At 43.8% G+C, this 26,325-nt stretch overlaps 1 protein-coding gene across 1 annotated transcript in view; it reads right to left on the bottom strand.

Moving 5' to 3' along the window:
- Nucleotides 1–26,325, bottom strand: part of GRIN2B (glutamate ionotropic receptor NMDA type subunit 2B) — a 1,456,453-nt gene that overhangs the window by 288,453 nt on the left and 1,141,675 nt on the right. Inside the window, exon 6 of the mRNA XM_073592711.1 lies at nucleotides 18,126–18,334. Within this exon, the coding sequence (XP_073448812.1) occupies nucleotides 18,126–18,334 (209 nt within the window). The remainder of the gene's footprint in view (nucleotides 1–18,125; nucleotides 18,335–26,325) is intronic.

The following is a 26,325-nucleotide window of genomic DNA, read 5'->3' as shown; positions in this document are numbered from 1 at the left end:
TGGGCCATCACAAATCTGGGCCACCACAAAATCATGCTGTAGAAATACAGCAGCGCTGGAGGTCAACTGTAAAGTATTGCTCAGATTATTATTATTATTATACAGGATTTATATAGCGCCAACAGTTTGTGCAGCACTTTACAACATGAGGGCAGACAGTACACTTACAATACAAATCAATACAGGGGGATCAGAGGGCCTTCTCGTTAGAGCTTACAATCTAAAAGGGAGGGTCAAGTGGAAACAAAAAGTAATAACTGGTGGGTGAGCTGACGGAGAAAATGAAAAAACAGTTGCTGTTAGGTGTGGGTAGGGTAGGCTTCTCTGAAGAGAAGGGTTTTCAGGGATCGTCTAAAAGCTAATAGAGTAGGAGATAAGCGGACAGATTGGGGTAGGGCATTCCATAGGTTTGGAGAGGCTTTGGAAAAGTCCTGGAGGTGAGCATGGGAGGAGGTGATGAGGGAGCTAGAGAGCAGAAGGTCTTGAGAGGAACGAAGAGAACGAGTAGGTTGGTATTTAGAGACTAGGCTAGTGATGTAGCTGGGGCTAAATTGTGGATGGCTTTGTACGTAGTTGTTAGCATTTTGAATGTAATTCTTTGGCCGAGCGGAAGCCAGTGGAGGGATTGACAGAGAGGGGTAGCAGAGACAGAGTGATTGATAAGGTGGATGAGTTTGGCAGCAGCATTCATGATGGATTGAAGAGGTTGACTATGTAGAGGCCAATGAGAAGGTAGTTGCAGTAGTCGAGGCGAGAGGTGACCAGCGAGTGAATTAAGAGCTTTGTTGTGTCATTGGTTAGAAAGGGGCGTATTTTGGAGATGTTGCGGAGGTTGAGACGGCAGGATTTGGACAGTGATTGGACGTGATGCTTAAAGGAGAGTTCAGAGTCCAGGACTACACCTAGAACCTTGGCATGTGGGGATGGGCTTATAGTTGTGCCATCAATTTTGACAGAGAGATCAGGGGAAGGGGCATATGGGGGAGGAAAAATTATAAGTTCGGTTTTGGATAGACTGAGTTTGAGGAAGTGGTGTGACATCCAGACTGATATATCTGATAGTAAATTAGTGATATGTGAGGAGACTGAGGGAGTGAGCTGAGGGGTAGAGAAATAGATTTGTGTGTCATCAGCGTAGAGGTGGTATTGGAAGCCATGGGAGGCTATCAGCTGACCCAGGAAGAGGTGTAGAATGAAAATAGGAGAGGTCCAAGAACAGAATCTTGGGGTACCCCAACTGAGAAAGGAAGAGGAGAAGAGGAAGTAGAGAAGTAGGAAATGCTAAAGCTGCAGTTGGATAAGTGGGAAGAGAACCAGCAAAGAGTAGAGTCACGGAGACCAAAGGCGTGGAGTTTTTTTAAAACAAAAATAATAAAAATATATTGGTGTGCTAAATATCAAATTCCCACCCTACTAAATAGATAATTAATGTGTCATGATTAATTATCTATTTAGTAGGGTGGGAATTTGATATTTAGCGCACCAATATATTTTTATTATTTTTGTTTTCAGCCACGGTGACACAGAACTATTACATTGGTTGCGGCATTTAATGATTTCACACCATCTAAACACATCCACATCAGCGCTTTAGTATTTCTTTCATTTGTGGAGTTTTTTGAGGAGGAGGGAGTGGTCAACCGTATCAAAGGCAGCAGAGAGGTCCAGGAGTAGGAGTACAGAATAGTGTTGATTGTTTTTGGCTATTAGTAGATCGTTTGTTAGTTTTAGGAGAGCAGTTTCTGTGGAGTGTTGAGGACGAAATCCAGACTGAAGGGGATCAAGAAGGCTATTATCATCATATATATCGTCATTGGATGCGATTGAAAGCAGCACGAGCCTACAGGGGGGCGTGACCGGACGTATGACCGGATGCTGGAGTGAGTGGAGGCGAGTGTGAGCTTTCCCCAGCCTGATGCCTCCGTGTCTGTCTGCTGTGCCTGGCGCCCGGAGCCTGTCTGAGTGAGCTCTCTCCCCCTGTGGTGTACTGGACTGTCAGCTTGTCTCTCCTGCCCGCCTGTCTGGGTCGGAGCGCGACGCCGAGATTGTGATACGGCCGTCCAGGAGAGGACGCGACCCGAGCCTTTGGGGCGGGGAGAAGGGGGTCGGGCTCTCTGCTCGAGCGGTCGCCCGGGCGACGATCCCGTCACCAGCGGGAGGAGGCGGCTGAGACAGCGTGACAAGAGGAGTCACAGCCACCGCCAGGAGTGTCAATGTGCGGGTAGCACCAAGGTACAGACTACTAACTATTGTGCTTACTTAAAAGCGGATCATCTCTCCCTACTTCCCGAGGGGTGGGTTACCACCATGGACAGTGGGGGGGTGAAGGCATAAGCAGCTTATTACACGGACACCCAGCGTCTTTTTATTCTATTTGGTGATAATATACCTCCTGTTAGCTGGTGGAGGGCTGTGTTGGGGGAGGGGGTTATAGCTTGGAGTACTGACAGTGCAGCGGTATCGGCCGATTTTTGGTTGGTTGGTTATCTTGGCGCCTGCCTGGAGGATACTGCTGGGTCTGAGACGTTACCGAGGGAGGTGTGAGGAGGTGGGAGGTGGGGAGGAGAGAGGGGGGAAAGCAGAGGAGGAAGGGAGAGTGTGGGAAGGAAGGGTAAGGAGGAGAGGAAGGGGGGAGAGAAGGGAAGGGGAAGAAGGAGGAAGAAAAAAGAAAAAAAAAAAAGGAGGGAAAAGCTGCAGAGTACAAACTCTACGCGTGGTTAAATCTTCAAATATATCCCTCGGACTAATATAACCAGCTATGACTAGGAAAAAGGGAGAAGAGCTGCAGCCACAGGAGAACGCTAGCTCCCAAACGACCCGCACTTCAAAATAGAAGGGAAATCAGGCAGCAGCAGCGGCTAAACTTGAAAAATTTGCGCACCCCTCCACCTCTACCTCATCTCCATCTAAAAATATCCAGCACCAGCAGGACAGACTACAGGCAGGGGACAGGAAGAGCCTAGGAAAAGGATCAGCGATAACGCATACAACAAAAACAGTAAGCAGTAAAAGCTTAGAGGGGGAGTCCGCAGCATTAGTGACTAACAATGCTACTGTGCATAACGCACCAGTAGAAGCGGAACCCACATTGAAAGACGTTTTATGCGCTGTCAACTCCTGTAAGGCCTCCCTAAGCGACCTGTGCGCCCAGTTAACTGGGTTAAAGGATGAGTTAATTATTGTAAGCCAAGAATTGCAAAGGACTATCGCTAGAACAACAACACTGGAGGAGAGAGTAAGCCAGGCCGAGGACGATCTAATCCCATTAAAACGAGAGCTTAAGGCATTAAAAACGCAGATGGGTCTACACAACGCTAAAATCGAGGAAATGGAAAACAGGTCCCGCAGAAACAACGTAAGGGTGGTAGGATTACCGGAGCGGTGTGAGGGCCCCCACCCCGAGGAGTTTATGGAGAATTGGTTCAGGGGAATATTCGGGGCGGAAACTTTCTCCCATTTTTTTGCCATTGAAAGAGCTCATAGAGTGCCAACTAGGGCCCCACCATCAGGGGGATACCCCAGACCAATAATTATGAAGCTTATTAGTTACAGGGATAAGGTAACCCTGATGCGCAGGGCCAGAGAACTGGGAGATATTCTGTATAACGGAACTAAGATCTTATTTTTTCCCGACTATTCCCCAGACCTCCAAAAACAAAGGGCTGAATTCAGGGACATTAAGCGTAACCTGCGGAATTATAAATTGGAGTATGCCCTGCTGTATCCCGCTTGACTGCGTATCATTGCCCTAGGGACTACCCACTTCTTCGATACAACAACAGGGGCAACAAAATGGCTGGAAGATAATAAAAAGGACCTGCTGAGTTAGGGGTGGAACAAAGGCTAGTTAAACCAGGAAAGGAAGGGAGGAAAATGTTTTTTTTTTTTTTTTCTTTTCCTCCCTTTCTTTTTCTTTTGTTAATTTCTCGTTTTTTTCTTTCTTTTTAAAGTAATCAGTAGACGGCACGGGGGGGGGGGGGGAAGGGGGGGGCGTGATAGATGGAAGCACGAACAAACGATGTGATTACACGGATTATGAATGTTTTAAGTATTGTTTTGAAAGTTTGGAAGAGGGCAGCGGGAAGGGGGGAGGGGGGTAAGAGTGTGGCAGTAAGACACAGCGCATCTTATTCTTTCACGAGAGGGGAGTTGTCTTCAGAATGGTTGGGAGGGGGGAAAAACCAGGTCACAAGTGCAGCCCCCAGGGCTAGCCTAACTAGGCAGGAGGGAGGGTCACGAACTAGGGTGGTGGGGGGGGGGATGAATACAATGGGAGGGAAGGGGGATTGTAGTGAGACATAGGGTTGGGCAAAGGGGCGCATGTAAATCACATATAGTTAGGAGGGGGGGGCCTATAAAGGCAACGAATACTGGTACACGTGTTTTGAAGTTGCAATTAAGGGATGAAGAGGGGGGAGGGAGGGATCCCTGGACAATGGGGTTCTTTGTCCCTCCCCACTCTCTTTTCTTTTTTCTCTTTTTTTGGTTAGCACAGTCACAGAGTTGGCGAGTTTTGTACTCACGAATTCACAAAGGAATTGTTTTTTCTTTTTTTCTTCTTTTCCTTGGTATTTTTTTTTTTTTTGTTCTTTATCTTAGCTAGATGTCTTTAAAAACGTTAAAAATAGGTTCTTGGAATATCAGGGGTATGAGCGACCCGGCCAAAAGGGCAGCGGTGTTCTCGGCGATGGAAGCTTATGGTGTCGAACTGGCTTGTCTGCAGGAAACTCACCTCACCAACGACACCAAATTATACGTTCGGAACTATAACTTTCAAGAACAGTATCATTCTGTCTACACCTCATATTCAAGAGGGGTGAGCATATTGGTGAGTAGGGGTATTTCATTTTCCTGCAGGGAAGCCAGGATAGACGCGCTGGGTCGCTACGTATTCCTGAGCTGCGTTGTGGAAAATAGACCACTAGTTCTAGCAAATATCTATGTTCCGCCTCCGTTTAAAACAGAGACCATATTGGATCTGTTGGAATTCGTGGATAACAAGGCTGATGTACCTATAATTTTGGTGGGGGACTTTAATACTGTCTTGGATAACAAAATGGACCGATTCCCACCAGTGAATCGCCCAGAGAGATTATCAGAGGGACGTTTAGGTCAACTCCTGAGAGAGGTTGGGTGGTGCGACCTATGGAGATCTCACAACCCAAAGACCCGGCAGTATTCCTGTTACTCAGGGACACACTCCACTCTCTCGCGCTTAGACATGGCATTAGGTAATTGCGAGGCCCTGCAATTAGTAAGGAACATAGAGTACAAGCCGAGGGGAATTTCAGATCACTCTCCCTTGACTTTGACCTTGAATCTAAACACTAGAATTGGCCGGAAAAGATGGACAATAAAACCACTCTGGTTGGACCTGATAAGTTGCCCAGAAGAAGTAACCTCCAAATTAAAAGAATTCGTAACATTTAACTCAGGTACAGCACCTGCGGGTGTAGTGTGGGATGCCCTAAAAGCGTTTCTTAGGGGATTATTACACCAACAGGTCGCCATAATAAAGAAAAAGTCAAGGGAATGGGAGGCGAGGGCTAGTAGGGAAGCTATGGAATCAGAAGCGCAGTATGTGGCGGATCCAACTCCTGAAAGGCAGGTGATTTGGCTCAACCGACAACAAGAGTATAGAGAGGTAATTAATAGAAGAGCAGAGAATAAAAGACTTTTCCAGAAACAAAATTATTTCGGTGAAGGGGAGAAAGTAGGCCGGACGCTTGCACTTATAACGAAGTCCAATCTATCTCCATCGGCCATTTTCTCGATCAGGACACTGGCTGGAGAGATTACTTCCGATCCCGCCGCGGTCCTGGAGACCTTCTCTGCGTTCTATAGAGATCTGTATAGGTCGCGCCGAGGGTCGGACCGGCGCAGTATGGACAGGTTTATAGAGGGGGTGGATCTGCCCGTTCTATCGGAAGGGGATAGGAACGCGATGGAGTCTCCCCTGACCTTGGAGGAGCTGCAAGGGGCTGTCATGGAGCTGTCAGTCCAGAAATCTCCCGGCCCGGACGGTTTGCCACTGGAGATTTATAGAAAGTATGGGGAAGTGCTGCTCCCGGAGCTCCTAAGGGCACTGGAGCAGTCGTTCAAGGACGGGCGGCTGCCTTTATCAATGTCAGAGGCTGATATAATAATGATTCCAAAAGAGGGGAAAGATCAACTAGAAGTCACCTCATATAGACCGATATCATTGTTGTGCTCAGATGCTAAAATTGTCGCAAGGGTGCTAGCATCCAGATTGAACAAATGCATCGCAAATCTGGTACACCCTGATCAATCAGGGTTTATCCCTGGTCGGTCCACCAGCACTAATATCAGAAGGGCCTACTTGAACCTCCAGGTGCCGACCGAGAATGCAGGGTCTAGAGCCATACTGTCCTTGGACACTGCTAAGGCTTTTGATAGCCTAGAGTGGGAATACCTCTGGTGGGTACTTGAGAGGTTTGGATTTGGCCCTGTATTTATTGGCTGGTTAAAGATCCTCTACAGAAATCCTAGGGCAAGACTTAAGTTAAACAATGATTACTCGGAAAGTTTTTCCCTCGAAAGAGGGACGAGACAGGGGTGCCCCTTGTCTCCCTTGTTGTATGTCTTAGCCATGGAGCCACTGGCGGGAGCGGTGAGATCATCACCTGAACTGCAGGGATTCCTTAGAAAAGGAGAGGAAGAGCGAATAGCGCTTTTCGCGGACGATGTCCTATTTTTCCTTGGGGACACGACTTTCTCACTGGAGAAGGTCATGTACCTAGTGGAGGACTTTGGAAAGTTCTCAGGGTTAACCATTAACTGGGAGAAATCGTCGCTCCTGCCGGTCGATCCATTGGTCAACCCGATCCCGACTAGCTTGCCCCAACTGAAAGTCACGGAGAAAATGAAGTATCTCGGCGTTGTGCTATCCAGGGACCCCAGTGCCTTCATTGAGGACAACCTGGCCCCCCTCCTGTTAAAATTTAAAAAGAAATGTGATATTTGGAGCAGACTCTCCCTGTCTGTGGCGGGTCGGGCCAATCTGATTAAAATGGTTTGGTTACCTCAGCTGCTATACTTGCTCCACAACTCCCCAGTTTGGATCGGAGAGAAGTGGTTCCAAAAAATTCAATCTCTTTTTAGGAAATTAATATGGAAAAAAGGGCAGGCCAGGATAGGCCTACAAAAACTGCAGTGTCCTACCACGGAGGGGGGACTGGGGGTTCCCCACCCTTTTACCTACTTTCTGGCAGCCCAGCTACAACAATTGGGCGGATGCGCCATTGATGGAGGGGGTAGCAGGAGTGCCCAAGCCATTTTGCAGGGTAGCCCACATAGCTCTCTGGTGGAAGCACTGGAGGCAGAGTCACTACAAGCAGAGATCCCGACTCTTAAAATGGTCACTAGGGTTTGGCAGACAACCAAGCGAATAATGGGATATAAAGGAACTTCAGAATACTCACCAATCTGGAACAACAAGAACTTGCAGGAATTATTATCTGTTGACAGAAACAGGTTGTGGGAAAGGTGTGGGATAAGTCGGCTGATACAGTTATACGAGGGGGATATCTTGAAATCTTTCGAGGAATTGAAGTATGAGTATGGGATGCCAAATCGTGCATTTTATACTTACTTACAGATTAGACATGCCTTGAGCAAGCAGTTTGACAGGCAACCCCCCACATGGTGTAGGATCCCGCTGCTACATTCAATAATTAAATCAGAGGCCTCCAAGGGGCTAATCTCAGAGATATACACCCAATTAATAAAGCGAACAAATATGCAGGTAGGCCTCTCTGGGGGTAGGGTCAGATGGGCAGCCGATGTGGGGGAGATAACGGACGCTGAGTGGAAAAGGATTCTGGACTTTGGAACAGAGGTGTCGGTCTCGCCCTCACAGAAGGCCTCCCATCTGATGCTGCTACACAGATCCTATTATACTCCAAAAAAGCTTTTTATGTTTGGCCGCAGAATTAATGATGAGTGCCCTAGATGTAGAAGAACAGGCGATTTAATCCACATGGTATGGAGGTGTCCAAAGCTAGTCAGGTACTGGTCCGAGATTTTACAGAAAATAAATATAACGTTTAAAACTAACTTAGTGCTTGATCCTAAGACTTGTGTGCTCGGTTATGTCGACACTGGGTTGAGAGATAGGAGCACAGCGGTGGCGGTAGCTAGATGTCTGTTCCAAGCTAGGAAATTAATAGCGCAGCTTTGGCAATCAAGAACTCCCCCCATCTCGGAAGATTGGATTAGAATAGTCAACTCCACAGTGTGGAGTGAAAGGACGTTCTATACTAGGGCTGGCAACTATAACAAGTTCGTGAGGTTGTGGAATCCGTGGGTCCAAGCAATGCCGTGTCCGCAAGCAGTGCTACTTGTGCGCTGAGAGTGTTTATGTTTTTAGCAACGGGGCATAGCCATACTAGGTGCAACTTAGAGATAAGAGAGAACAATGCACAGATCTGTCGTTGCCCACCAGGTGCGCCTGGGTACTATGGGGAGTTAATAAGGGAGGGTCACAGGGGGGTGGGGGGAAGGGTTAATCAAGAGTAAAGAAAATAAAATATATAAATATGTATAACGGTAATGTTAGGAAATGTGGCCAATAGGCCTTGAGGTATAAGATGTATGATATGTGTCCCGTAATCTGGGACTACTGTTGCCACCTACATATTGTAATGTGAATTGCAATACGTCACGTATAAAAAAAAAAAAAAAAAAAAAAAAAAAGGGGAATAACTATGGAAGGCCACAATGATGTGACTAGATTAGAGACGTATATGAGTACCAATCTGAAAGTAGTCTCTGGATAAAGTTGACTGATGTGGCAAAAAAAAAAAAAAGGCTATTATCAGTGAGGTGGATGCTCAGTCGGTTGTAGACTAGACGTTCAAGGAGTTTGGATAAGAAGGGAAGCAAGGAGATGGGGCGTGGGTTGTTAAGATTGGATGGGTCCAGTGAGGGCTTTTTAAGTATGGGTCTGACAAGTGCATGTTTTAGAGAGTTGGGGAAGATGCCAGAAGAGAGGGAGAGATTGAAGATGTGGGTTAGAGAGTGTATGGGAATCCACTCCACGAGGATGTATTTGTATATGCATTCAGAAGAGTATAGACATTATTTTACTTTTCTTCTGTTTTATTATTTCATTTCACTTCACCTAAAAGTAAATGTCCTTACTTGCATCATTGCAGGTTTTTGTTGTGATGCACGATGCGCTCTCAGGGCAATATGTCCCCTTTTAGCCTATTGGGCACGTGATCGTGCATCACATCAATTACATTTATTTTTTCTATTTTTTATTATTATTATTTTTCATTTCTTCACATAATATTTTCAATATACTTGATGCAATAATGGCACGTGATTTAAACACACGTATCATGGTAATATATAATATTTATATATATATATATATATATATATATATATTTTTCATTATCCACAGGTTCACATACACTTTATATTAGTTGCCCCTTTTTAGTTTGTTGATTTGGGGCCACCCTACGTATTTCCGGGTCATATATGTGACACCACATTGGTTTGTAGGGGTTGCGCTGTACTGCTGGGATGACACGGTGTCTTTCCGGCTTAGGACCGCCCCACACCAGTGATTCATGGACAATGTGTTTACATCCTCCTTCCTATCACACTTGTGCTCGTTGCGCATGCGCAGTATCATTTTTCGGACTTGGATGCGCGCGCACACTGCTGCGCAGCAACGAGACACGCATTGACCTTTAGAGATTATTCTTTTGATTTGTCACCATACCTATACATCACATAATGGATAGCACTTATGGTTTACTTGGCAACAGGTTTTTATTTTTATTTCTAATTATGCCAGATTAGTTTTGTTTATTACTCTGACATACTAGTTATACTTCCGGTGTTCAATGTGAGGCATGGAACACACGTCGGGCGGCCATCTTGCCCGAATACCGGAAGTGATTTTTACACTCGTGGTGTGGTTCCTCATTGATATTGATGTATCCCCTATATATACTCTACTGGCTGCAGTGGGGGGAACCCCCCAGATGACGTCTAAGAGGACGAAACGCGTCGGGTAGGACCACACTGCCGCCATCTCTTTATAGTGCTGTTTTTTAAATGGATTTACATGTGAGTGTATTTCTTTAATTAATTTATAATAAATTTTACATTTGTATACGGATTTACACTATGTGGCCTTCCCTTCTTCCTTGTCATCATTAACACCTGGTTCCTGACATTGTTTCGAGTGATAAAGCAACCTATGGTTCGTTCCATATACATCACCCTGCCGGGTCATCTACAGCCACTGACCACCCAAGCCTTGTTTGACCCAACTTGGCGTATGCCCTCTTGGGTCCACTCAATCTGGTAAGCGTTCTCATTGTCGGTGGTGGTGTGTCTGTCTTCACTTGAGATGTCATTTACCTGCTGATGTACCCTCGGTTTGAAGTCACATAGCTTCTGAGGACTTTATATCATTTGGATTCACACACACATTGATGGTTTCCCTTCTATATTTCATAATTGGAAACCGTTTGTTCACCTCTTTATTGTGGACATTGGACATTTTATACTTCCTAGCGCTACACTTATTTTGGTTTTCTTTTGTTTAGCACATATCTTGTTGGCTGTGTTAGCTGCTGTTTTTTCCTCAGGGCAGCGCAGAATTATATTGTATATTTTCCTTCTGTGGTTAGAGAGTGTAGCATAGAGCCAGAGGGTGAACGTAGCATTTGTGAGGGAACAGGATCCAGTGGGCAGGTGGTAAGGTGGACATTAGCAAGTAGTTTAGCAACCTCTTCTATAGTGGTAGGGTTGAAAGAGGGCAGTAATGATTGTGCCTGTGGGCATGAAGTGTAAAGCGTGGAGGGTATCGGAACAGTAGAGATCTCCTCACGAATTGTATCAATCTTCTGTTTGAAGTGATTGGCGTTCTCCTGGGCAGTTAGTGAGTTGGCAGGTGGAGGCGGTGGAGGACGAAGTAGGGAGTTCAAGGCAGAGAAGAGTTGATGGGGCCGGGATGATAAGTTGCTAATGATAGTGATAAAATAGGTCTGCTTGGCAGTGAGGAGGCTGGAATTGGATTTTTGGAGGGCAGATTTATATTGGTTGAAATCTCTCTGAGACTTAGTCTTACGCCACAGGCGCTCGTGAGCACAACTACGGTTTTTCAGACTTATAGTATCATCTGTTTGCCAAGGTTGAAGGGGTCGGGGCCTGATTCTGAGTGTAGTGAGGGGGGCCATTGAGTCCAGTGGGGTTAGAAGTGAAGCGTTGTAGACAGAAGTGGCTAGGTTGGTGCAGGATAGGGGTGAGATTTTGTCATAGAGGTTGTCGATCGCAGGGTAGAGAAGGGTTGAGATGAGTAAGGTTTCTGCGGGTAACTATTAGGCGGTTCGAGGGAGAGGAGGTGGAGGAGAGAGTGAAACTAATAAGGTGGTGATCAGAGAGAGGGAATGGATAGTTAGAGAGGTTGCATGGAGTGCAAAGGTGAAAGAAAGCGAGGTCAAGGGTTTTGCCTTCGGAGTGAGTGGGAGCATGTATTCACTGCTTCAGGTCAAAAGAGGATGTTAGGCTGAGAAGTTTGGAAGTGACAGGAGTGTTAGTATTAATAGAGATGTTGAAGTCCACGAGAATGATTGTGGGGATTTCAGAAGAAAGAAAGTAGGGTAGCCAGGCAGAGAAGTAATCAAGGAAGGTTGATACTGGTCCAGGGGGCCTGTAGATCACAGCTATCCTTAGAGAAATTGGATTGAAAAGATGAATGCAGTGTGCTTCGAAAGAGGAGAGTGACAGAGAGGGAGGTGGGTGTAGTACCTGAAAGGTGCTATGTGGGGATAGAAGGATTCCGACATCTCCTCCCTTACGTCCACTGGATCTGGGGGAGTGAGTCCAGAGAAGACCACCATGGGATAGGGCAGCAGAAGACGCAGTGTCGGATTCATTGAGCCAGGTTTTTTTATATATATATATATATATATGCTGTGGGGGGGAGAAGAGGGGCGAAGGAGAAATAGTTTAGGGATAGAGGAGACAGCTGTCAAAAGGAGTGGTAGAGAGTGCATATTACAAGGGGAAAGAGCTGAAGGGGTAAACAAGGTCACCTGATGTCTGTCTGGTGTTTATCAAAGTATTTTCTTGTGTTCATTTGCTGAAGTGCATTTGCTGAAGTGTAGAGTCAGAAGTGCTCCCAGTTATAGAAATAGCCTCACTTTGAGAAAGAGCCCCAGTTGCAAATGTGCCCCCTGCAGATGCTTCCCCCAAAAGAGGCTTATATTTATACTGAGAGGGGTGGATTTCAATTAGCAATCAAGAGGTAATAAAGGTTGACTGGTTAGCAGGGCAAAAATCTTACTTCAGAAACAGACTAGCAAGAGGGCACTAAAGTTAACGGGCCATAATTCTGGGTAAGACAAGGGAGATAATAAAGCATTGTAATGTGGACAGGTCTACAGACTGTTAAGCAAAAATAACATACCAGCAATTATTAAAGACACATAAGCAAAGCAGATAGCAGTGTTTCAGTTTTTGGGTGGAGATGTTTCAGTTAGCACATACCATAGCAATTTAGACTAGGGAAAACAAACACTTTTCAGTTTTCAATTCTGGGTGGATTGCAGTCAGCTGCAAACATACCATAGCAATTTAGACTAGGGAAAACAAACACTTTTCAGTTTTCAATTCTGGGTGGATGGCAGTCAGCTGCAAACATACCTGTGAAGAGACAGAGAAGAAATGGTATATAGTCCCCAGTAAACTAGCACATGGCTCTGCCGATTCTTCTGCTTACTATTTTTCGTGGTTTCTCAAAACATGGAACCTTTTTTCATACTTTGTGGTCATGCCCAGTGGCAGAAAGATTTTTGGCAGCAAGTACACCTCTTCCTCAGCGCTCTTTTTCATCCAACCCTAGTCTTAGATCCACCTGAAGCCTTAATGAATCACAGACCAGAGGGTCTTTCTAAATCCCAGTATATTCCTATGACTCACATTCTAACTTCTGCCAAGCAAGTCCTAGCCAAAGCCAGGCAATCACCAAGTATCCCCTTCTCAAAAGTAAAAAAGAGTGCATTGGACCTTGATAAATAAAAAATTGACAGCCTGCCTGCAAAATACCAAGCCCAGGTGTAGAAGAGTCTGGGGACCTTGGATCACAATGTTCCTCCAAAGCAATTTTGATTACAGACTGCTAGATTTGTGATACCCTATCTGAGTTACACTATCATTAATCATCTGGATGACCCCCCCAACTCGACTTTTCCCCCACCTCTCCCTCTCTCCATGATCTTCAGTGTGTAATGAATTGCTTCTCCCCTCTTCCTCCTCCTTCCCTTCTCTACTTTATTTTCTTGTCTTTCGTTTATTTTCCTTTACATAGTTACATAGTAGGTGAGGTTGAAAAAAGACACAAGTCCATCAAGTCCAACCTATGTGTGTGATTATGTGTCAGTATTACATTACATATCCCTGTATATTGCGGTCATTCAGGTGATTATCTAATAGTTTCTTGAAGCTATCAATGCTCCCCGCTGAGACCACCGCCTGTGGAAGGGAATTCCACATCCTTGCCGCTCTTACCGTAAAGAACCCTCTACGTAGTTTAAGGTTAAACCTCTTTTCTTCTAATTGTAGAAGAATTTTCTCTCTTCCTTTTGGCGGTAGAACTTTCTAACATAACTTGAAAGGGAACAATATTTTGTGCTGCCATCCTGTATAGTTGTTCTGTGTAACTATTCCTAACAACTTAAGTCCTACATCTATTGTTTGAGTACCCTGTATTTTTATTGTATAGGGTCTCTTATACCTAATATTTCTGATACGGTAATGGCAAACCCCTGTATCTTTGTTAATGCTATGTTGTATGCAACAACCCATAAAACTTAATAAAAATTATTGAGCAAGGAATTATAACAATGTTTAAATTCCATTCCAAAAAGGAAATTTGCACCAGGTCACATCTAGATCCATTTGATTAAAGTTTCCTTTAAGTCCATTCAAGTCCTTATTCCATTTTCTAAGCCCTGATGAAGGAGGAGTTTTGCTGCCCCCAAAACATGTTGGCTGCTTTTATGGAAGTTTTTTTATGGTGTTATGAACAATTTGCACGGTTTCACTTTCTGGTTTACAGCGTAGTTGTATACTTTGAGTAGCGAAAGAGGAGGCATCCTCATTGCCAATCTTGTTATGTCCTGTAGCCTGGGAGACAGAGTGCTTTGATAACAAGTTCAGGCTTACATAAAACACCTGCAGATTTCTGAAGAATCACAAGTTCCTGAACTGAAATCAACACTGGAGTTATATAAACACAGGGAAGCCACAAACCAAAGCTGCTGGGAAATCCAGACAGATAGCAATTTGCAATAAGCAGTCTCCATTACCGCATAAGATGCTGTGGATGGTCACATGATAGCAGATTTAGATAAAATAAGTAACAATTTATGCTTAAGAAACTTTTTTTTAAATGAAACTACAGAATACCTAGGAGCAGATGGATTGAGAAACATTTTTTCATGTTCTGAGTTCAGCTTTAAGAGTTTATTTTAGAACAAAGTGTAGAGCACCTGACACTAATACTCTCACGCTTGCCCTAAACATAAAATGATTTTCATTTGTTCTGACTGTTTACATTCAATAAATAAATTATGAATCTAGGGACACTCTAAAACTCCAGCAGACACCTCCTGGCCATTTGATCTTGGGGGATGAATTGATCATCTGAAATTTATTTTCCTCGACAAACATTGTTGCCAGAAACAGTAACAGCAGCAGAGATGTCTGTCAAAGCTTAAAAATGCACACTCAGCCAAACCAGCAAGTTAATTATTCTACAAAATAAAAGAGTCTTGGCTGAATCTTCTGTTGACCATACCATGGCCAGGTGTTTCCTTGTTGGTTTTTGCATATTACAAAACCAGACTTGCCCTGAGAACAATAGGTATGAATTAACAACATTATGAAAAGTTCTATTTAAGATTTTTTTTTTCCACAGCAGAAATATATGATATAGTTGGTTATGCTGACAATGATTACTCCTCTATCTGCTTCAGAATAACCTAGCATTTACAGAATTATACAATTAAGTTGTTAAAACTCTTTAATTAAAGGTGTATAAACATAAAAATTGTTTCTAGCAATAAAACAGCAGTCTTCGTAACAATTTATTACCTGGTGGTCAAGCCAGTAAAGCAGGAAACGGATGACTTTCAGTCAATGTGTACAGCTGTGTGTTCAACAGAAGTCGATCTAATGACCGGATTCTGTAGAATGGGCATGTTGGAAATGGCTGCAAGCACTGATCAGTGTATACTGGTGGGGGCTAGGGGGTTGGGGGTTTAGGCAAATGGGTAATAGAATACAATGTCTCAACGAGAGAGATCCCTACATAAACATTGTTTGTGTTGATGTGTGGATATGTCATTTGTTTTTGTTTTTTTCTTTTGTTCAACCCACTGGTTGAATGTAAAATAACTGTATGCATGTACCCAGCTTTAGTCTGTTATTTTTTCAACCTCCTTTAACAAACCAAGTGGCAGTTAGAAGGCTGAGACAAAGAGGCTGATTTACTAAAGGCAAAAAGACTGTGCACTTTGCAAGTGAGGTTGCATTCATTTCCCCAGAGCTTAGTCATTGTGGTGTAAGCTTCACTTAATAAAGAATACCCAACCAGGAAAAGGAAAGTGCAAGGAAATTACAAAAAAAGCACTTTTGCATGCACATGATTAGATGATGGAAATCAGAGCGCTTTGTCACATTAAGCTCTGGGGGAAATTAGTGCAACTGCACTTGTAAAGTGCAAAGTCTTTTTGCCTTCAGTAAATCAACCCAAATCAACCCAAACACCTTGATGGGTGCTTACACAGGTCAGATTTTATTGATTTATCTAAAACCTCTATCCTTTATCCCACAAGGAGAGAAATGAATGCTGTAACTACTTAACAGGTGTTAGCAGGAGTTGGGTTTTAAGTGGTTAGTTACTTATGAAAAGTTCATCTAAATCTACTAGCCCACCTAAAGTGATTGTAAAGGATTTTTTTTAACCTCCCTGGCGGTTTTCCCGAGAGTGGCTGGGGGTTAAATTTCAGTACCATTAGCGGTAACCCCGAGCCACACTCGGGATTGGATTGCAGGATCCTGGTGCAGTGTACTTACCTTGTCCCCAGGATCCTGCGATGTCCGCCCACTGTGTCCGTGGGCTCTGTCCTCCGCCCGATGCCTCTGTGTGCTGGGCTCCGTTCCCTGCGAGCGTCGCCAGGCACGGGGGCGCAGCCTGGCGGCAAATTAAAAAAAATTGAAAATTCATAATACATACAGTACACTGTAATCTTACAGATTACATTACTGTATGAAATTATTTCACAACCCCTGCATGCAGTTTTATATTATATATACTGTTGTTTCTGCCTGGAAACTTGAGGTTGTCCATAGCAACCAAAAAGTGTTCCTTTACGTCAAAAGTGGTTTTAGACCAGCTAGAAAACAGTGATAGTAAATTAGACTTGCAGAATTGAGCGATAGTGAATCGTGGGGAAATTAATTTTATTATTATTATATTATTATTTCTTATAATTACTTATAGTTATTTATTATATTATAATTTATGATTTTGTGTTTCAAACTTTATCATACCCGGGATGTCTACTAGACTCTTGTTTGGACAGATTTAAGTGTGTTATTGCTAAGAATTAAAGGCCTACAATATAAAACGCCAAATTTCTATGCAAAACAATAATACCGCTTTGAGACGCAAAAATCTGACATAATCATACCGCCAGGAAGGCTACATAACAAATCTGATATACTTACCTGCTCTATGCATGGTTTTGCACAGATCAGCCCCAAACCTCCTCTTCTGGAGTCCTCCATCAGCGCTCTTAGCTACCCCTCTTCTTTAAATGTCCCCATAGTAAGCTGACTACTATGTGGCCACTTGTGCAGGCTCAATCCTGAGCTGGGCTGTGTGCATCTATGGACACACACAGTGTGGCACATCTCATCCCGTCCCTCACTCCCTCCTCACAGAATTTGACTGACAGCAGCAGGAGCCAATGGCTGTCTTTGCTTCCAAGTCACATGTTTTTCCATACCCTCATATATGGGTGATTTTCTTTGCCCATTTTGAAGGGAACTATGAGGAAACAAGGTAAAGGTGTGTATATACATTTTGTTTTATTGATTATTGAAGGTTTTCTATTCACTTTTGTGTGCTAGCTGCTTATCTATTATACAGCGCTCACTTCATTTTGTTTTTCAAGGTGTGCATATAGTGCAGTTTTTTTTGTTTTGTTTTTTCTTGCCACCAACACATACACTAGCCTCTAAGGTAAGTAAACCAAGAACCCCCAACCTGTTCTTCTCTTTGTGACAGCCAGTGTTTACATGCTCAGTTGTGAAAAACTTCTCTGATGCTGGCCACGTCTGTACAGTAACATCCCATATACATAGTTTAGGGAAACTGTACTTCTAGTGTCTCTATTGCACAAGTACAGCTCTATTTATTTATATGTCGAGTTTCTACATTGATGATATGAGCACCACAAAAGGATGAGCATGCAACAGAATGGAAAGGTTCTAAGATAGATTTGTTTAATTGCTGAAATTTGTAACAAAAGCATAGCTGTACTTTAGGCAAACACGTTGCTGTGCCCTGCACGAGCAAAGCACAGTTTTTTCTATTATGGAAGAAAATAATGTTGGCATCTACAGATAATACAGGAAATGGTGGCTATCTTGAGGTCAATGGAAGGCTGAGATGTCTTGATGTTCAGTAAAATTAGTACTACAACTGGGGATAATTGCAACCCTAACCGGGATGTAATAGTACAAAATTCAGAAGACATTGCTGTTCAAACGCACAAACAGCCTGTAGATACATCAAAGTAATGTCATAAGATACAGCAGAAACTATAAAAAAAACACTGCCTAGATGTTGGGTATATAACAAGAATTTTTCAGTCACATCCTAAACATAACCTCCAAAAACAATATAATTGATTGTATATAGGGTTATTATTGCCAAAATCTCAACACCCTCCCCCCTTCAACTTTACATCCCTTCAACCAAGTGGATATTCACTTTCCTATTTAATTTTTTTTAATGTTAGCATACCAAATGAAGTTATAATGTCAAATCAAACACATATATTACATACTCTATACGTATCTGCTTGCGACAAGGAACAGTGTTTCTCATGCAGGTTCCACTTAACGGGTCAACATCTTCAACAATAACAAAAGGAGCTTCCTCTAATGTTACTATGCTCAGATGTTCATCTTTATGTTCCTCGGAGTCTGGGTACAGTTCAAATACTGGCCACACATAATATTTCATTTGAAGACTACGGTCCTTGTACTTTCCAACCTAAAAAATAACAAACAAACAAGATTTACCAATCAAAGTAATAATTAACACTTCGAAAAGACAGGTTTGACCAAACATAGAAAACAATTCCTTTATTTCTTTTACAGATTGATTAGGCTCAGTAATGGACAGGTTAGGTTACTAATTATGAGAGTCCTAAAGAACAACTGGGGTCATGATTTTGAAACTTTCGGGCACCTTCACACCTATTTTACCAAGTCACAGTTTTAAAGGACAACTAAAATTTCCCCTGTGATTCTGTAAAGAGACTTAAAAAAACATGATCTAATAATGGCTCTTCAAGATTGTTTTGGAAAACACTGAGCTAAAAAAAAAGTGTTGCAACTGTAATATTTTTCTCCACTAAAAATACAGTAATTGTAAAATGGTCCATGTAATATTTCAATCATCACAAGGAGAGAACCAGAGGCAGAGTGCTTCGGGCATAAGGATTCTTAATCCTTATAGTGATAAGCAGCTGTCATTAATACAAGCAGCAGTTTCACACAAAAACAAGGAAGAAAACTGTGCATGTACCTTTCTTTGCCATTTTTGACCATGCTGTTTTCACTTCTGCTTGAGTGAATGACAGCTGAGTGTCAGAATTCTTGCAGCTGCTCCTTCCAAAAAAAAATAGAACTATTTAAAATGATAAACCTGCATGCTTTTTTTACAGGAAAAGTAATCAGCTTCCATAAAATAATGATTGATAACAAACTGTGGTCAACTTGTAAACTCTGTTGTTAAATCACGTCTGTTGTTAAATACTCTCAATACTGTAAGATTTTGACCAAACCATCCAGTCAAATATTTCTAATTTGCTCGGCAAGTGCAGTTGCTCCAGAGCTTAGTAAATGCTGCTGACTTCCATCATTCAATCATGTGCAAGCAAAAATGTTTTCTTTTTATTTCCCTTGCACGTGATTGGGTACTGTTTGCAAAGTGAAGCTTTACCTCATTTACTAATCTCTGGAGCAACTGCACTTGCAGAATGCTTGCAAAGTGCACAGTCTATTTGCCTTTAGTAAATAAACTTGTTTGTTTCTAACTTGCTTGGCTAACACTTCCCAAAACAAAGGGTGTAATTGGTTTACCTGACATACAACACAATAATTTTACGTGTCACCTAAGGCGAATAGTAGACTAGTAGATCCAAACATTCCACAAAGGACGTTTTTTTTGGAGTGCACTTTGTTGCCTTTCACCTCGCCTACTCATTCCTCCTCATTTGTCCCTCATTTTGGTCTGATTTCTATAGTTGTATATAAAATGCACTTTTTATCTATCAAAAAGTGTTTCCCAGCACTTAACCTTTCATCTGATTTCTAAATTGCTGCATTTGCAAATTCCAAAAGCCAATATAAAGGAATAGTAGTGGTAAAAAAAGCACTTGTGGGTTTAACCGATCTTGTTTTTTTCGTACAATTCTCCTATAAGGGGGCATGGCAAGGGGTGTGTCCTATGCCTGCATACTTTTGCTGATAGGTGTCCCTCATTCCCATCTCAAAAAGTTGGGAGGTATGCCTACCATGCACTGACTCACCGCCCCTTCCAGCAGTAAATATTAGAGTTGGGCCAAACATCCCCTGATTCAGTTCGCACTACAACTCTCGAACATGTAAAAAGTTCGGACCCAGGCCTCAAACTCTATTAAAGTCTATAGGACCCACACTGTACCATGTATAGAACTTGCTGCAGCAAAACTAACATATATAAATGAAGCGCTTACCCCCGAAGGAGCGGCTAAATAATTGTTATATCCATAATTCACGTTTACCACCCAACCCATCGCAGCCCATAAATTCAAAAACACAGTCCATAATGCTTTTTCTCTTGCTTTATTAAGTAACATGAACTGGGATAGGAGAAGGACTTCTTTTGAGATGCTCTTTTGTTGCATTATCATCTTTTCACTGTCTCTTATGGAAGAACTAGAATCATTTCAAGAACAGTCTGTATCTCTATATGTGTGTTTGCAGCTTTCCCGCTACCTTTTTACCACTACTTCCCCTCTGCATGGTACTTCCAAGTTGAGCTAAAGCAAAGTCACTCTTAATAACTCCTCCTGATTGACTGATTGGAATCCCGGGGCATTGCTGAACCCAAAGTCACAGGCCATCACCGCCTGTCTCACTGACTTGCGTACCAACATCCCTCAGCTTCTGGCAGTACCCTTCCCTTGGGCTTTCACTCACGTAATCAATAGTCCATGTGCCACTCATAAACGATCGATCGCCCAGTTTCCTTCCGCTTTGTTGCTACTTCTTCCGCAATGATTCTTTGTTCCCTTTTATCCTTTCTGGCCCGCTCCCTTCCCCACAGGGGCGGCCAACGACACCAGCGAACTACATGCTGTATGGTGTAGTCTCTTCCTCTATGGAGACCGGTTCCCCACGCTTCTCGCAAGGGGGAGCTCCATTGGCTCCCCGGAGGGGGAACTTCTCCCCTCCGGGAACCAGGCTGGCTTCTCCACGCTCGAACAGGAAACTCCAAAACTCTCTACTGACCAGGTGACCCGACTTTTATATGAAAGTCCCAGGACATCGCCCAACAAATTAATGATTGGCCGAGACTCGCATACAAACTACCTGCCACTCAAATCCCAAATGAACAAACAGGCCTGCTGTAATGGTACAAGCCTGCCTAAATTTACCTGACATTGTAAACTAGCAAAAAGGTCACCTACATAAAAGTAGGTGCCCGCTACATAAAGAAAAGAAAATTACATTTAAATAGATTTTCCTGACTGCAAGCCATTTCCGGCAATACAAAAATGTAAACAAAAAAAATGGCTCGGGGTCCCCCCCAAAATCCATACCAGACCTTTATCTGAGCATGCAGCCCGGCAGGTCAGGAAAGGGGGAGGATGGGCGAGCACTCCCCCTATTGAACCATACCAGGCCACATGCCCTCAACATGGGGAGGTCTGCCCCCCCACCCTAAAGCACCTTGTGCCCATGTTGATGGGGAAAAGGGCCTCTTCCCAACAACGCTGGGCTGTGATTGTGGGGGTCTGCTTATCGAAATCTGGAAGCCCCCTATAACAGGGGGGCCCCAGATTCCACTCCCCCATGTGAATGAGTATGGGGTACAACCCATTCACCAAAAAAGTGTCAAAAAGAACTAGAAACACACACACACATTTTTTTAAAATTCCACTTAGACTCCGGAAGATTTGCCCCCTTAATGACCAGGCCATTTTTTGCAATACGGCACTGCGTTGTTTTAACTGACAATTGCACGGTCGTGCGGCGCTGTACCCAAACAAAATTGATGTCCTTTTTTCCCCACAAATAGAGCTTTCTTTTGGTGGTATTTGATCACCTCTGTGTCAGATCACCTGAGACCAGGTGACAGATGCACTTTGTAGGAGTCGGAAGTGCACCACTAAGGTAGTGGACCCTAGGACTGACTGCTGCGGATTGAACCCTGGAAGGTTCAGGAAGCAGGTCTACAGGATAACTAACATGGATCCCAGTAGGAGCTAGAGCATAGATTCCCCAGGGTGCGGAGTCTAAGAGCCAGCGAATGTTTACCAGAGCCTCTAGTGGTGAGGATGGACTGTGCTGCAGTCTGGCTCCAGGTCGCGGTCCCCAGGGTCTCACAGCTCACGCTCACCATAGACTTACAGAAGAAGAGGAAGGAGGCAGCAGGCTGGAACGACAGGGAAGTAAGGGGTAAGCCAAAGGTCAGGGCAACTAGCAGACAAGGATAAACATAACATGCCAAAAGTCATGGTAACAAGCAGACAGGGAAAGTCGAGAACAGGCCAAAGTCGGTAACAGGAATCAGACGTAGGAAAGACAGCAAGTACACATGGAGGCTAACACACAATGGTTGATCAGCACTGCTGGCTTGCAGTGCACAGGTTAATATAGGGTTCCCTGATAGGGCCTGGGGTGGGGCCATGCTTAGAGGAGAGGTTATAAAACCAGTCAGGTAAGAGGCAGCTGGTCTTTAGAGATGAACACATGGAGACAGGTAAGTTGACAGAGAAAACTATTGCATAACCATGACAGTACCCCCACTCTTATGAGGCCTCCCCCTCCCCCACCTGGGCCCTGGCTTAAAAGGAAACTCCAAATGAAACCTCCTCAACAGACGAGGCGCAAAGATCTCAGATGCAGTGATCCAAGACCTCTCCTCAGGCCCTGTCCGGGAAAATCTAAGCTTCTCCCTATAAGCATATAATTTCTTTGCGCTTAAAAGCACAAAAAGCTCTCTTATATAATGCCGGGAAAGCGCGCCTTTCTTTCTCTCCTAGTAATACAAACAGACGTTGGTATCACTTCAGGCTCAGTGTAAAATCCTCAGCAAAATAGCCAAGTGGCTTATATTTATACTAAACACACGGATAACAAAGAAGACTGCTGACTTCAGAATCAGCCAATCAGACACTTGTATTCATTCAAAAGACCCAATGACACACATGCATATAATCAAATATAAAAGCAGTAGTGACGTGTGCAGATGGTGGTGTGCAAAACCATGCAGCAAGCACATGGCTTTGAACACAACCGTGTGCACATTCCCGCGGCTACCAGTGATGCGAGCTGTACCATACCATGGCCCAGTGGGCCATAATATTGTATGGTTATACTATGGTTCCCAAAGTACGCAAACTTGTTTACTTAGGAGTTGAAATGTGGTCGCCATGGAGTGGCCAGGTCCTTGGAGAGACATAAACAGACATCCTTGAAAAAGCAAACAGATCCGCCGTGTCCACAGGAAGGTTTCCGCATCCAATGGTCTTCCACCAGCATCTGTATGTGCGAATACCCTCAAATGAGAGTATTGCAGCAAAACTGACACTGGGGGGCATCTGACAACATACATAAATTAACATTAAAAATTCAAAAAGTGTGGCGCTATAAGCTCCATATATAAAAACTAAAGAATGAACACTCTAAAATATTGAGTGATTATAGGACAAACATTTCAGTGTAAACCAAAAGGTGCTTATGTGAAGGGAATGTGATTGGTAAACAAAACTAAAATACATTCATTTAATCCACTAATAAGTGAAAAAAAACATCACAAAATAATAATATGAATAAAGTCCATGTCATAATAAGTGAAAAAACTGTGATGATAGTGCATAAACGATGATGGACAGGTGTTTCCTGGGCATGCGGAAGGGTTGTTTAGACCAAGCAACCTGGTAGGTGAATGGACCACATGGAGACCAAACGTGCACAAAGGATTGGAATCAGTGCCAGAACCGTCACCAGGAATTATAGAGGCTTACCAGAAATATTGGCCTGAAATAGCATATGCCAAAACAGGTCAAAAAGGCTTGATGACCGACAGGTCTGAATGTGACAGCTGGTCTGATGTCGTCGTCACACAGAGAAGGGGAAAGGGAATCAGCACGGCTTCCTCTTCACTGGGTACACCATAGGCCAATAATATGTGTGGCATGTGAGGGAAAAACACTCACATAGCGTGATAACGTTTTTAAACTTGGATTTATTAAAAAATGAATAAACACATACTCACATTTTTTGAAGAAGAAAACAGCATGTAAATCGTAAAGCGGTAGTCATGAGAGGTCCACCCAACATGTTTCAACTAAACAGTCATCATCTGGGGTCAAGATGATGACTGTTTAGTTGAAACATGTTGGGTGGACCTCTCATGACTACCGCTTTACGATTTACATGCTGTTTTCTTCTTCAAAAATGTGAGTCTGTTTTTATTCATTTTTTAATAAATCCAAGTTTAAAAACGTTATCACGCTATGTGAGTGTTTTTCCCTCACATGCCACACATATTATTGGCCTATGGTGTACCCAGTGAAGAGGAAGCCGTGCTGATTTCCTTTCCCCTTCTCTGTGTGACGACGACATCTGACCAGCTGTCACATTCAGACCTGTCGGTCATCAAGCCTTTTTGACCTGTTTTGGCATATGCTATTTCAGGCCAATATTTCTGGTAAGCCTCTATAATTCCTGGTGACGGTTCTGGCACTGATTCCAATCCTTTGTGCACGTTTGGTCTCCATGTGGTCCATTCACCTACCAGGTTGCTTGGTCTAAACAACCCTTCCGCATGCCCAGGAAACACCTGTCCATCATCGTTTATGCACTATCATCACAGTTTTTTCACTTATTATGACATGGACTTTATTCATATTATTATTTTGTGATGTTTTTTTTCACTTATTAGTGGATTAAATGAATGTATTTTAGTTTTGTTTACCAATCACATTCCCTTCACATAAGCACCTTTTGGTTTACACTGAAATGTTTGTCCTATAATCACTCAATATTTTAGAGTGTTCATTCTTTAGTTTTTATATATGGAGCTTATAGCGCCACACTTTTTGAATTTTTAATGTTAGTTTAACCCTGAGTCTACAGGTGTGTTGGCTGCTGTTCACTCCTTTTAGCGCAGCGCTGTACTTAACCACAACATAAATAAATTAAATTTTCCACAACAGACCAAACCTTTCCCAATGTACGAGGTACTGAAGAATGCCTCTATGGCGCCGGGAATTGAGAACTTGACTAACTTCGTACTTAAGATTATCCTCAGAGACCGAAACCGAGGTAGGGAGAGGACGAGAGGACTTATTAAGGGCTAAAGGCTTCTTAGGAATGGGTAAAGGCATAAGAAGACCATTAGGAGTCTGAGCAGGGTCCCCCAGACCCTTAAAGGGGTTGTAAAGGTAAAAATTTTTTCACCTTAATGCATTATATGCATTAAGGTGAAAAAACTTTTGACAATACCGCCGCCCCCAGCCCCCCCGTTTTACTTACCTGACACCTCGAATCTCCGCTGCTCGTTCTCGTCATCTCTATCGCAGCTCAGCCTGGTCGCTGATTGGCTGCAGTGGATGGATTGAAAGCAGCGCAGCCATTGGCTCGCGCTGCTGTCAATCACATCCGATGACGCGGCGCGCCGGGGGGCGGGGCTGAGTGATACAGCGAGCGGCTATAGCCGCCGGCTGTATCACGGGAGCGCGCCCGCAACAACTAACCACCATGCGAGGGAGCTCGCATTAAGGTGGTTATTTCTTGCGGGGAGGAGCTGAAACAGCCACCGAGGGACCCCAGAAGAGCAGGTTCGGGGCCACTCTGTGCAGAACGAGCTGCACAGTGAAGGTAAGTATGACATGTTAGTTATTTTTAAAAAAAAAATAAAATTACCTTTACAACCCCTTTAAAGATGAGCTGGACATCCAGCACAGGATCATCAGATTGGGCAGAAGTCAGTGGATCCCTGAGACCAGGTTGGTTAGAAAGTGATGTGTCAGAGAAGTCAAGCTGGATAGCTTCACTGGGCATAGGCTGAACTGGTGCAGAGGCCGACTGAACAGCATTGCTAGGTGCAGCGACCACCAGAATCGCATCACAGGGCGTAGCGACTGTGGAACTGGTAGATGAGTCAGCCTGGGTGTGCGTCCAAGGGGGTATAGGAACAGGCAAAGGTAAATGACCATGCAAACTGGAGTGAATGATCGGCTCAAGTTCTCAGGTGGGCTCCTCATCCAGAGTGCCACATGACCTAGAGAGTGCCTCAGCCCGACTATTGTAGGAGACATTCCAGAATTCACTATATGCAGCAGGAAGAGCAGAAGATACTGGGATAGTGGCAACAGGGAGTTTCTCTATTGGGGTAACCTTGAGTAGGCAGGAAGAGGAACAGGAGGAACCCCAAGCCAGGATCCGTCCAGCAGTCCAGTCAATGTGTGGAGAATGGAACTGTAACCAAGGAAGACCTAATATGATAGGAGATGAAGCCTTAGGTAAGACAAGGAAGGATATCCACCCCTGGTGGAGTGTCCCTACTGACATCTTAACAGGGAGAGTCTGGAAGCGGATAGGACCCCCTGGGAGAACAGTGCCATAAATCGCCAAGACCACCAATGGCGTTGAAAGGGGCAAAAGGGTAAGTCTAATGGAAGATGCAGTTTCCCAATCCATGAAATTGCCAGCAGCTCCGGAATCCAGATGTGCCGAGACCGAACGAAAGGAAGCGCCGACATG

The sequence above is a fragment of the Aquarana catesbeiana genome, linkage group LG07 (assembly GCF_042186555.1).
Source record: "Aquarana catesbeiana isolate 2022-GZ linkage group LG07, ASM4218655v1, whole genome shotgun sequence".
Classification (NCBI taxonomy): domain Eukaryota; kingdom Metazoa; phylum Chordata; class Amphibia; order Anura; family Ranidae; genus Aquarana; species Aquarana catesbeiana.
The sequence above is the reverse complement of the archived record's forward strand: the minus strand, read 5'-3'. Positions and strand labels throughout refer to the sequence as shown.